Source organism: Stylophora pistillata, chromosome 3, assembly GCF_964205215.1.
Source record: "Stylophora pistillata chromosome 3, jaStyPist1.2, whole genome shotgun sequence".
Classification (NCBI taxonomy): Eukaryota; Metazoa; Cnidaria; class Anthozoa; order Scleractinia; family Pocilloporidae; genus Stylophora; species Stylophora pistillata.
Genome location: NC_142521.1, coordinates 10,101,529 through 10,113,258, shown reverse-complemented (window position 1 = coordinate 10,113,258; position 11,730 = coordinate 10,101,529). Strand labels below are relative to the sequence as shown.

Sequence of the window (11,730 nt, the reverse complement as noted above, 5' to 3'; positions counted from 1 at the left end):
CACAAACCGTGTCAGTTCAGTTCAAGTTCCGCTGGTTTTCACAAAGCCCGGGGGGATACTCGATATATTCCTGGGTGGGGAGGTGCAGCGCGGCCCCTCATACCCTGACCCTGTTTAAGACAAATATCGCTGATTTTCCTACCCTGTTTAAGACAGAATTCTGATTTTTGATACCCTGTTTAAGACATTTAATGTGCCTGGTATCAATGCCAAAATCAACGGAATTCAATATTAATTAAAATTAGAGCTTGTAAAAATTTTTCTGTTTATCTTCCAAGAAAAGATATCCTGTTTAAGACAAAAATTGATAAATCGATACCCTGATGAAGACGAAAAATGATAATTTCGATACTCTGTTTAAGACAAAAATCTCGAGAAACATACCCTGGCTGGCCGCACGTCCCCATTAAGCCCTTATAAGGGAGTACCCCCCCGGGTCACAGAGTGTTGCTTCCTAACTCCTTTTTCAAAGTGTCAATAAATCTCTTGGCTCCCTTGAAGTGCAGAGTGCACGGCACTTGCATTCCTTCCGCATCTCCACGGTTGACTGCCTTGCCAGTCACCACTTCAGTACAGTTGTTCTTCGTATCGCCACGTAAAAAGTAGAAAATTGTCTTTGCGAAACGGCCTGATTTGCCAACAACTTCGCCATCACGTTGAACACAAACCGCGTACTTGTCGACAACATTGCTGGGTTCTGGTACAGCGTTTAGCTCCTCAAGAAGTTCTGGGGACCAAACGACTTGGTAGACATATCCTTTGATGAAGGAATCCAGGTTGTAAGAGACAATATCTTCAGATATTTGTGTAAGATCCATAATTACTGTATGCTAAAGCCACGTTACAACTCTCGATCAGTACGGGGTGGGGGGGGGGGGGTACTCGCATATATGGGCCATATAGGTACGTGCCGCGGAATAGGGTATGGTTTTTGAGGTTCTCGGTCCTTAAATAGGGTATCTTTTTTTACCCTTTTATTTCTGTGTCCATGGTGTGATCCTTAGATAGGGCAGCTTAATTGTATTACCTAATACTGGAGTGTGAAAACGCCCGCCTAAATGCACGGTTTTTTTAAAACTTGATGTATCCGTTTAAGTATTGTGACAAAATGATTTTGCAACAGAGGTTTAATAGCCGTTACAACTCTCGATCAGTACGTACAGATTCTTTGTAGTCAAACCGGAAGTTCTTTGACAGGCCACAACATTGCGACACTGCGTCGCGAATGACAGATACAGAATCGAGCACCCATGCAGTTGAAAATGGTTTTAAAACTGGCCCCGTTATCCTCAGTGAGATTTGTATTAAATCTATACAGAGGATTTTACCAATGAAGCAAAACTCAAGCCTTCTCTAAAGCTCTCAATGCATAGAAGTGTTTCGTTTTTCATACGAATGACGGTCACTTTCCCACTTTCCCGCCCACGTGCCAAGAATTTTGTGTGGCCTCTTGTTTGCGGTTATTGCGCAAACCGCATCTCGCAGTTTGCTTCAATGCGATTCGACAGCACTGCTTGGAAATGTCGGAAAACTGAAAGAAGTCTCTCAAGCGTAAGATTACCACTAAATAGGAGAAGTATAAAGCTCTCAAGGACATCGAGAGTGGCACAGCTAAGAAGAAAGTAGCGACAAAGTATAACATTCCCTTAAACACTTTGTCCACGTGGGTGAAAAGTCTGAAAAGCAAAGAGAAAATTTCAGCCGCGAACGGCGTTGCTTGCAATCTTATCAATTCATATACTTCCTTTTAATTAACTGGATATGCGACTGTTTAATATGGTGTTAGTATACGCGTTGGAGGAACTGCAATATTTTGCAGCTTGTTATCGGTTTTGTTAACAACGCATTATTAGTACAGAATATTGCTCCATCAATTTTTCGCCTCAAGATTTTAGCCGGTAACGATCACGCCAACGATTCGCTTATCATTTCATCACCAAGAGCGATAACATCTTAACAATTCTTTACGAATGGATAAAATTAAAAGAAGTCAGTTTTATAACAAGTTGTGGGAGTGAATGACAGAGAGCGATTTCTTTTGACTGAAGAGAGAGGGCGCGGAGATTAGAAAACATCGTTTTTGGGCAGTCGCACGCTTTTGCCTTTTGTCGAGTCATGTCTCATTTTACAAGCGAACAAAGAGCTCTAGATAATTACTTTTGAGAACAACTGCTAGTACAGTTATCAAGTACGAGTTCTTTTGACTCGCAAAGCGGCTGACAATAACGTGTTGTTTGAACTTGGGGGAAAACAAAACGCCCTGAATGGGTTTACTTGGAGATACATTATACATAGCTCGCTTTGACATTTTTAATAAACGTGAACAATGGAACGCCTTTGGACTAACTTAAGCAAACACACATTGCTCAAAAGGTTATTAAAGCTCGTTTTGCTGTGTCTCGACTCAAATAAAAAGTAGACACTATTTTCCGTCACGTTGACAAACAAGGCATAGAATACGCACGGAAAGTCACGCAATGTAGGTAGTAAAATATGTCTGCGCAGTTAATCTAGCGGTGACCTGATTTGTTTACACATAGAGTCCCTGCACCAAAAACAGCTCCTGACAAACGATTACTTTATTAAAACAACTCCACCTTCCATACACAATTGCCTCGGTAAAAACTGGCTTTATTTACTGAACAAAAAATGAAATGAATTTTACATGCGTTTTAGATCGCTTAAAGGACAGTAAACTTCAATTAATTCTGGATAAATTTCTGAATCATACTTCCTTTCAAAATAGGATTGCAAAGCCACACGTTGCAAACTTCTGCATTTATTTGCAGCCAGAGGACAAGGCGTTTAGACATAAAATCACAACTGAGATCTCAGAAGAAATTTATGATGAAACATCGTAAAAACGTGGGTTCAAAACGGTCCAAATCAATACAGCAAATAAAAAATACAAAAAATACTAGTTTATTAGCTTTTTAAAAAAAGTCACTTGCAGTAAAAATGGATTAAAAAAAATTTGAAATGTTATTTGTCTCACACCAAACTATATTAAGAGACTCATCTGGAAGACCCATCCCTTATTTGAATTGAAAATGCTACCCTTACCCACCGACACACATTGAAACAAAACCGCAATCACATCTTAAAATATCTAAAAAATATCAAACGCCTGCACAGTGGTGTCCAAAGGCGATGAAATGCTGTTTATCAACATAGACGAAGCCGAAAGAGAATCTAAGATATGGTAAAACTTCAAATCTTACAATAAAAGTCCCGTACATGACCGCGTCAGTTCGAGATTGCAGTCCTAAATTAGAAATTTTTTTTTGTTCAATCTGACACTACCCACTAGACTGTTGGGGCCACAGTTTGATACAATACTACTTAAATGTTTCATTACGATAGATGTTTAAAGAATAAAAACTTCGATATCTATAAAAAAAATCATGTTGAATGGGGCGTTAAAATTATGAACGTTGTAGTGTGTGTTTTGGAATAAACAAAATTTTAAGTTCCAAAAAGAGGCGTTGAATGAAACCTCATATTGAACGATTCCATGCAAAGTAGCATTTCAGCGAAATGTTTTGGTGAATATACCCTGCCCTACACTTTGTGCTGTTACGTTGTGTCTCATACTATAACCGAGGATCCAAGAGTTTAAACGGTCCGTGGTGTTCCTGTTTTATCCATATACTGTCTATGACCGAACCATCATAAGCTCTGATTTGCTCCCAGTACACATGAGTTGAGTTCTCAATCCTTAGTTTACCGTAACCGGCGTTGCCTGGGAACCACTCGCGGAAGGCGGACCAAGGACCTGATGAGAAACGACGATTAACAATTATGTCCATTTCAAGAATCTTCGCCGAAACATTTTATTTATTTATTTAGAAAGAGAAGACGAACAGGGATAATGGGATGAAATTTGCAATTTTCAAGTGGAACAATGTCCGATGTAGCCCCAGGAGGCATGAGATAGAAAATGAACTAATTTTTTTCTAGGAATATAAATAAGAGAAAATAACGGCCATGAGAATCAAGCAGTGGTGACCTGCAAAAAGAGGAATTCCCACTTTTTTAGTTATTCCATAATCACTTTACATTGGAAAACTGTTGAAAAGAGAGAAAGGAAATTTTTTGTTTCGATATTGGAAGATTAGGGGTCACCTTAAGACTGCCTTACGTTTAAACGTCGATTGCAGTTACCACCGAACCTACAACTGACCTATTATTCAAACTGAAATTAAGGCAGAGACGGGAGTCAAAATGAAATCGCAAACAAAATTACTCGGGATTAAAAAAAACAAATAGTTACAAAATGAACAAAACTGCTTAATAAAAAAACAAACAAACAAACAAACAAAAAACGAACAAGGAGGGTGCCAGTTCTAATTTTTTAGCAAAACAGGACGTTGTCTTGATAGGGATTCTGATCCGGATACATGACAAAGAGACACTGCTGGTCACAAATGAATGCCACCCATGATTTTAAATTGACTCTAGTTTGGTGATGAACTTCGTCTCACGCTTTCCAACGAAGCTAAAAAAAATCACAGGCCCATGCAGTTTTGAAGGAAAACGAATGCTAGAAGCAGACCCCCTCTTCCTGGAGGATCATGTCCTCTGTCAACGGCGTAAGGCGTGGTGACCAAGCGAACGACACGATTACCAAGGTACTTCCTCCATGCAGACTAACAAATGGAGACGTCTTCGAATCTTTTCTGAAATTAGTTACCCACATTTTTTTAAACCATTTCTCTAGAAGCTCTACAGGGGCTGAAAAACAACCAGGCGCGTAATATCTTCAACAAAGGACGACCTTCGATCCTTCCTTGTTATCTGCAGATCGCGAAATGGCGAGTTCCCGATTCTTCAGTTGAGTCAGTTTATTTCTTTAAGACAAAACTAGAGGCAAGGACTCATCGAATTGTTGATTTCCTGGCCGACTTATTTTTTAACGTTGTACAGCTATCTTTCGTCAAGAAAGGTTAAATGCTTTCTTAACCAAAGTTAGACCTATAATAATATTTAATATTTAATACTTATATCGCGCTTTTTCTATAAAAATACTCAAAAGCGCAGGTGGATATCAAATCTCCATTTTCGTTGTTGTATTGACTTCTTGTTCTTAAGGGAAATGACCATCATTTTGATTGGACAGGTGGTCGTTCGTTGAACCACGAATGTAAAGGAATTGTGTCTTATCGATGAAAGCTTTGTTGAATGAAGGTTATAGCGGTAAGACTATGGCGAGATACGCTGCGATGAAGTAGTATTCTTTGAACAAACAAATTAGCTGCTCCCTGAATTTAGTAAGCAAGAAACAAGCCCTCCCAAACGCATCTATACCACTGATTTGTATAAGCTATATCTCCTCATGGTTCATAAAGATTTCAAATCTCGATTCTTAGCTGCATGAATAACAAGATGCTCTTGACTACAGCTTGACGCGCTTCTAAAGTAACGCGTTTGATGTAAAGAAAGTGGCTTACCAAGCACTTTTCAGTTCCATAAGACTCTCGTTCAATTTTCCAAATCAAAGCAAATTTTAAGAAAGGACAACTATGGGGAAACTGCAGTAGAGCCGGTGAAAACGGTTCGAGATGCGAATTATTCAGGCAAAAGAAGAAAATAAATTTACTACCGCGAAAGCGGAAGCGGCCTATGTTGGGAACAACAAACCTATAGTGTAAGGATTTAGCACGGCAACAAGTGATTTCTTTTAAGGACTCCAGTGCTAATTATTACATTTTTTGCCAGCCTTGATTTTAGGATATCCACAACTGAGGTAAACGCATCCATTTATGAGTCTCTATCAGCTTTTATGACATTGCATACCTCTTGGTCCCAGCATGGGAGTCACGCATATTCCATAAGCCTCGTTGCAGCCTGCCGCACCCGATATCAGGTGGACTGGGGCCTTTGGATTGCTGTAGTTGTAAGCCGTTACTACGTCGTTGAACACTGGCCAGAGGCGTTCGTAAGAGTGCTCATGCGCTTCGATGATAATGTCTACACCGTACTGGAAAAGTAACGGCTCCAAGCTAAGGAAAGTCATCAAAAACAAAAATTGGTTCAAATTCACCATCAAACTGCTCACTCTCCTTTATCATAGAATTATCGTGAATTACATTAACTCGAGCAACTGAAAGTTTTAGCCCATGGGATTCCTTTTTGGTACAACTGGGTGCCTTAAAAGTTCCGGCATCGAGCTCGTTACGAACTAGGCGCTTTTCTTTGGTGGTTCTATGATCAACTCTCTTCTCTCATTTTCAGCAATCTATTCATGGCATATTCACACGCTGTTCTGCCAGCAGTATTCTCGACGCTCGTTGATTTCGGTAGTTTTCTCCTCTGTGCTCTAGCTGTAGTCTTCATCAAAGGTTGAATTAACCCGTTTTCATTTTTTATCATTCCTTTGAAAAGGAACTTGAGTCAGGATTTGAACATCATGAAAAAAAAAATGCCTCAAATATTTCGAATTCAAAACAGACCTCCTACTGAAATGCAGTTTCATACGGTTCATATGCCGCAGAGGAAAGGAAAAAAGCAGGGGGGGGGGGGAGGGCAAGGGGGTTAAGGGCGCTAAGTAGGTCTTTCAACAAAAAAAATGCCAACCAACCTGTGCCTAACCACAGAGTGAAGCGTGGTACAATCATCTTTATCAATGTTTGAACAGTACATCGGTCTGTGACCAAACGCAATGATCCACGGACGTTTAGCACGGTTCTCGGGCCGTTTCGCCTTTTTAAGGTCGTTGGTTAACCACTCGAGTTGACTTTGAATTGAGCCGTTGGTGAAGTACACTTCAGACGAGTAACTGTTAAAAAAGGAACGAAAAAATATCTATAAAATGGGAATAAAATCCGTACGAATTCCTTACGATTTATCTGATTTATAATTTAGTGTTCCGAAGTCAGTAAGAGTTTTGGTACCCACTGGATTAGAGGGGATGGACCGGAACGATAGGGAACTTCCACATGAAATGACCTGGGGTTGTCAGTAAAACATGAAGCCGTTATGATGCTTCAGAATGTTACAGAGGTTGATATAAGAGGGGAGATTTTCCAAAACATTTTTAACTAACTCAGTCCACTTTACGGCGCTGTATTTTTTTAGTTAAATTACGCGCGAACCGCTATAACATAACTTGATGGTTTAAAATCAAAACTGTTCTATTTTCTCGGCTTTGTCAACCGTTACGAAGAAAGTAACATTAAATCTGATTCACTTTTCACCCTGGAAAAGCTGCCTCACTCATTCGAGACTAAAACTATTTGTGTCAAAACTCATTTCAATTCCTTCTATGAGCGCCTCAAAAGGTTTCTCTTACCAACCTTTCAGAACCTAGGATCTTTTTTGCCCAGTTACAATAGCAGAGTTGACTATGTTGGCATAGTAATGCGAAATATGAGACAAACGTACGCGATGAAGTGAGCTCTGGCGACGTCAAAGCTGTACCACATTCTGTCGACTGCAGTGGGCCACTCGAGTTGCGGCATGGAAAACCTGTATCGGTAATGGCTAAAGTTGAAGGCAATCTCTGCAACAAGAGAGAAAAAAACCCAAATATATCTTATAGTGAATGTTATTGTATATGGCTGGCAGTGCCCGTAAGTTATATGAAGCGAATTCTGTGTTCTAATTAGCTACCCATGCGGGCAACATAGGCCCATCCAGTCAAAACAAAGATATCATAAACGGCCCTCGTAGGCTCATTGTGCTACAAACACAGCTGGCTTTCTTTCCCGATTCTCGAAATAAACCAGTCATTCTTGATTCTTATTAAAGCGAAAAATATTTTTGTAATATACTAAATCTACATTAACCGAGCTTATCCGGTCAGGATGGCTGGATTTTAACCCCTCTTTATTTTCCCCGTTTTTATAGACCTCGGCTTCGTTTCGGTCCATGAAAACGCGAAAAAGTACTCAGCCAATATTCAGCCATCTTGATCTCACGCTTGGTCATTAACACACATACACACACACACACACACACACACACACACACACACACACACACACACACACACACATATATATCGCAAGTCGTTAAAGAAACTCTCAGGCCAACAAAGGTGCACCGCGCCAGGAGGATCAATAAAGATTCGCAGTCCAAACCTCACAGCCAACACAAACGTAGAAATTTAAAAAATTGCGAGGATGGACAACTTGGTGCTGATACCTTGAGAGCTTGTTCCAAACAAAGGTAGCTTGTCTGACTATCGAATTTAGAGGCAATATCTTTGGATCAGCCAGAATGGATGATTCGCAGGCGGATGAGAGCAGAGTATAAAATATCGCAAGTCGTTAATGAAACTCTCAGGCCAACAAAGGTGCACCGCGCCAGGAGGATCAATAAAGATTCGCAGTCCAAACCTCACAGCCAACACGAACATAGAAAGTTTAAAAAACTCAGAGGCCCTGCCAAGGGTATCTTATTATGATTAGTATCATTTAAGGGCCCCTCCAGGGATTTTGTTGCTAATTTTCCCTTTCGGGCTCCAAAGGCCTTGTTTTGGGATTTTGTTACAGTATACAGTTGTAGTAAAAAGTGGGCCTTCCCTTTTGTAATGCTCGCCGCATTGCTTCTTTGCAGTTAGTTACGCCACTTATATTAACATATTTAGTATTCTTATCTCTTAGTTTCTAGGGTTTGTTCCTTGTATTTTTTCCATTGCTTTCTTTGTAATTAGGTTTTTTGTTTATTAGCACCAGTTCATTAGTCGTTATCTGTAATTACGTAATCATTAGCACTTCGATCCTATTTAATGAGAAATCGCTTAAATCATGTGGTGTTTTGTTAAAATGTACCGCTACTTCACAGGTCTTTTCTTAGTGACCATAGCAGACTTGTGGTTGCGAAATCTAACTCTAAAGTCATTTGTTGTGGAACCAATGAATTGTAGGCGACATTTCTTGCACGAAGCCAAAGTGTTAGGGCCATAACGGGATGGCGCCAACAATTCTTTAAGGTTTTTAGATCTGCGATTGGATGCTATGATGGAATTTGAAGGAAAAAGCTCTTTTGACTTGGGATTGGATTCCAAAATACCCAGATGTTTTTTAATGATGCGACTTACATCAGGTAAATTTGGATTAAATGTGGTCACAAATGGGAATAATTTCCTATTAGATCTGGCATGAGTCCTAAGTAGATCACTTCTAGGTATGGTAGAGGCCATTAAGCGATTTCTCATTCCAATGCATTGATTAAGTGCAGGCGACAGTAAACAATTCAGGTAACATCGAGAAACTTCTAATTACCAAAGAAGCATATTGGAGCGCACAGTTGTTCTCTCTGGCACCCTTCGGCTTGAATAAGCGCCAGGAATTTCACTCCAAAAAAAGAATAAACTATAATTAATGCGGAGAATTTTTTTCAAATTGGGCGGGCATCAAAGGTCCTAGTCTCAGCGTTGATTAGGAATTTTAGTACAATTCTCGCCTTTCAAGTCAACGCTGGTTCCTTAACATTTTCAGTGGATTCGACAATTTTTCCATTTCTTTTTATTGTGAAAATTTTTCGCGTAGTAATTACTGTGTTTGTTTATATGTGTCATCACGCCCTATATATCTATTTAAGGAATTTGTAAGTCATTGTATTACAACTGATGAAGGTCTCGGACCGAAACGTATTTTATTAAACTTTCTTAGACTTTTTATTTTGAGCATATGTCTTTCTTAGCTCGAAGTTGTCCGTCCTCGTGTACTACAATATTTTTCCTACTATTTATCGAGGTTTGGACTGTGAATCCTTTTGGATCCTTCTGGCGCGGCGTCACTGTTGGCTCGAGGCCTTTTAACTTGTTATCATATATATACATATATATATATATATATATATATATATATATGAAGCTCATCACCTTAGTTGTGATTTGAGCACTCTCGCATGGCAACATGCCTGCACTTGGTCCCACAAGTGTAGCGCCCAGGCAATGGTTTATTCCAGAGCTTGGCCCAGTGTCTGCACTGCACTGACTGTTCGCTCCTTTCCCTAGTGGTTGGGAGTTTGGTTTGTGGTGTGCTTGGTTTTGGTGAGGTCTAGTATCAGTTAAGTGAGTACCTGCCGGGAGGGAAAACTTGTGATCTTTTCCTCTCGGTCAGGTTTTTTCCTTTTTCGCTTTTGGTTTGGTCACCCATCCCTTTGCTTGTTCATTGGGTTGGGGCCGAACTTCAGGATGATTGTTTCCTTTAGTAGGACAATCGATGTGGACTGCAAGGGGCTCCCCGAGGGGATGCTTTTTCCTGAGGCAGTAAAGTTACTCCTCGAGTATTTTGATCGTGAGTCTGATCATGTTGTGGAGGCAGTGCAGGCGTGCCCTGGTCGCGTTGCCAGGGTTACTTTTGCAGCTGATGTGGCCAAGCTTTTTTTTGAAGAATTGGGCGTGGTTAAGTTAGGCGAGGTGGAGTGTAGGGTGGTTACACCTCCTCCTCCCCCACCTCAACTTACCACTGTGGTTTTGTCTTGGTTCCCTTTTGAGGGCTCCAATGAAGCGATACGTACTGCGTTGTCTGCTTTTGGCATCGTCAAGTCTGTCCGTCATCAGTCTTGGTCGGGTAGACCCTCGGTCTTTACTGGGTCTAGAATTATTCAGATGGTGGTTCAGAAAGTTATTCCACCCTTCATTGGTATTAGAGGTATACGTTGTAGGGTTTGGTACAGGGGGCAACCCCTGCAGTGCACTGTGTGCCGTAAAATAGGCCATAAGGCTGCGAGTTGCCCTTCCAAGGGCAAGTGTTTTAGGTGTTCACAGCAAGGTCATTTTGCTAGAGATTGTAAGGCCACCGTCACAGACGATGTCGAGCCATCCTCTATGCCTGAAGAGCCGCCTGCTGACAGTGCTGATGAAGCCTGCTCGCTCTCAACTGAGGCGAGTGAAGATCGCTTCACCTCTTTAAACGAGGGTGAAGAACCACTAAATGATTGTGTACCGGCAACACAGGGTTTTGCTAACCCTGTTTCTGATATGGATGTCGGAGAGACGAGCTCTGCTTCTCGGAAGCGTTCAGCCTCCCCAGCTCCCACTTCTGCTAATAACACTGTCAAGAGGACCCAACAGGCCCCACCCACTGATTCTGCTGCTGCAGCCAAGCCTATTGCTGTTACTCCTTCAGAACTTTCCGCTGCTTTCTTAAAGGACCCGCTGCTTCGCTCTTCTCCATCTGAGGAACGCGTTTTTTTGGCCGAGATTGCGGTGTTACATCACCTGCCTGCTCCTGCTCGTAAAGATATTTCCGTTTGGTACTCTGATCCGAGATATGTTTTTGAACAGCGTGAAGTTGCTACTGCCTTTAGGCTTTACCGGTCACTTAAAAAATCTAAAGAACCAAAATAAAATATAAAATTAACTTAGGCTTAATAAGAAAAACTAAAAGAAAAATTAGTTAAGTTTTGAGCGGGTGTGTTTAATTTCTGGGTGTGTGTGTGTTAATTTTTAAGTGAGGTGGGGTTCGATTCCCCAGCGAGTTTGGCGTCTGGTGACCCTCGTTTTTGGTGGTCCCCTTCCCTAAGGCATTGCACGTAAGCCAATGGGTTGGGATTAGACATGTAGGTCGGCGGGATTGCACCTCCCTTCATCGGGGCCCGGCCGTCCACCTTAAACATAAAAAAAACTGCACTGACTGTTCGCTCCTTTCCCTAGTGGTTGGGAGTTTGGTTTGTGGTGTGCTTGGTTTTGGTGAGGTCTAGTATCAGTTAAGTGAGTACCTGCCGGGAGGGAAAACTTGTGATCTTTTCCTCTCGGTCAGGCTTTTTCCTTTTTCG

At 41.1% G+C, this 11,730-nt stretch overlaps 2 protein-coding genes across 2 annotated transcripts in view; both read right to left on the bottom strand.

The window, feature by feature from the left end:
• Positions 1–320: 320 nt before the first annotated feature.
• LOC148734477 (uncharacterized) lies at positions 321–859 on the bottom strand. The gene has a single exon (XM_088755281.1). It carries the CDS (start codon positions 816–818, stop codon positions 438–440), a length of 381 nt encoding a protein of 126 aa, XP_088611407.1. The 5' UTR covers positions 819–859; the 3' UTR covers positions 321–437.
• Positions 860–2,561: 1,702 nt separating this feature from the next.
• The window catches only part of LOC111324405 (acid phosphatase type 7-like), a 56,003-nt gene continuing 46,834 nt past the window's right edge, over positions 2,562–11,730 (bottom strand). The window contains exons 6-9 of the mRNA XM_088752450.1: positions 7,384–7,501; positions 6,581–6,778; positions 5,797–6,002; positions 2,562–3,775 (exon numbers count right to left, since the gene is read on the bottom strand). Coding sequence (XP_088608576.1) covers positions 3,594–3,775; positions 5,797–6,002; positions 6,581–6,778; positions 7,384–7,501 — 704 coding nt within the window. The 3' untranslated portion in view covers positions 2,562–3,593. The remainder of the gene's footprint in view (positions 3,776–5,796; positions 6,003–6,580; positions 6,779–7,383; positions 7,502–11,730) is intronic.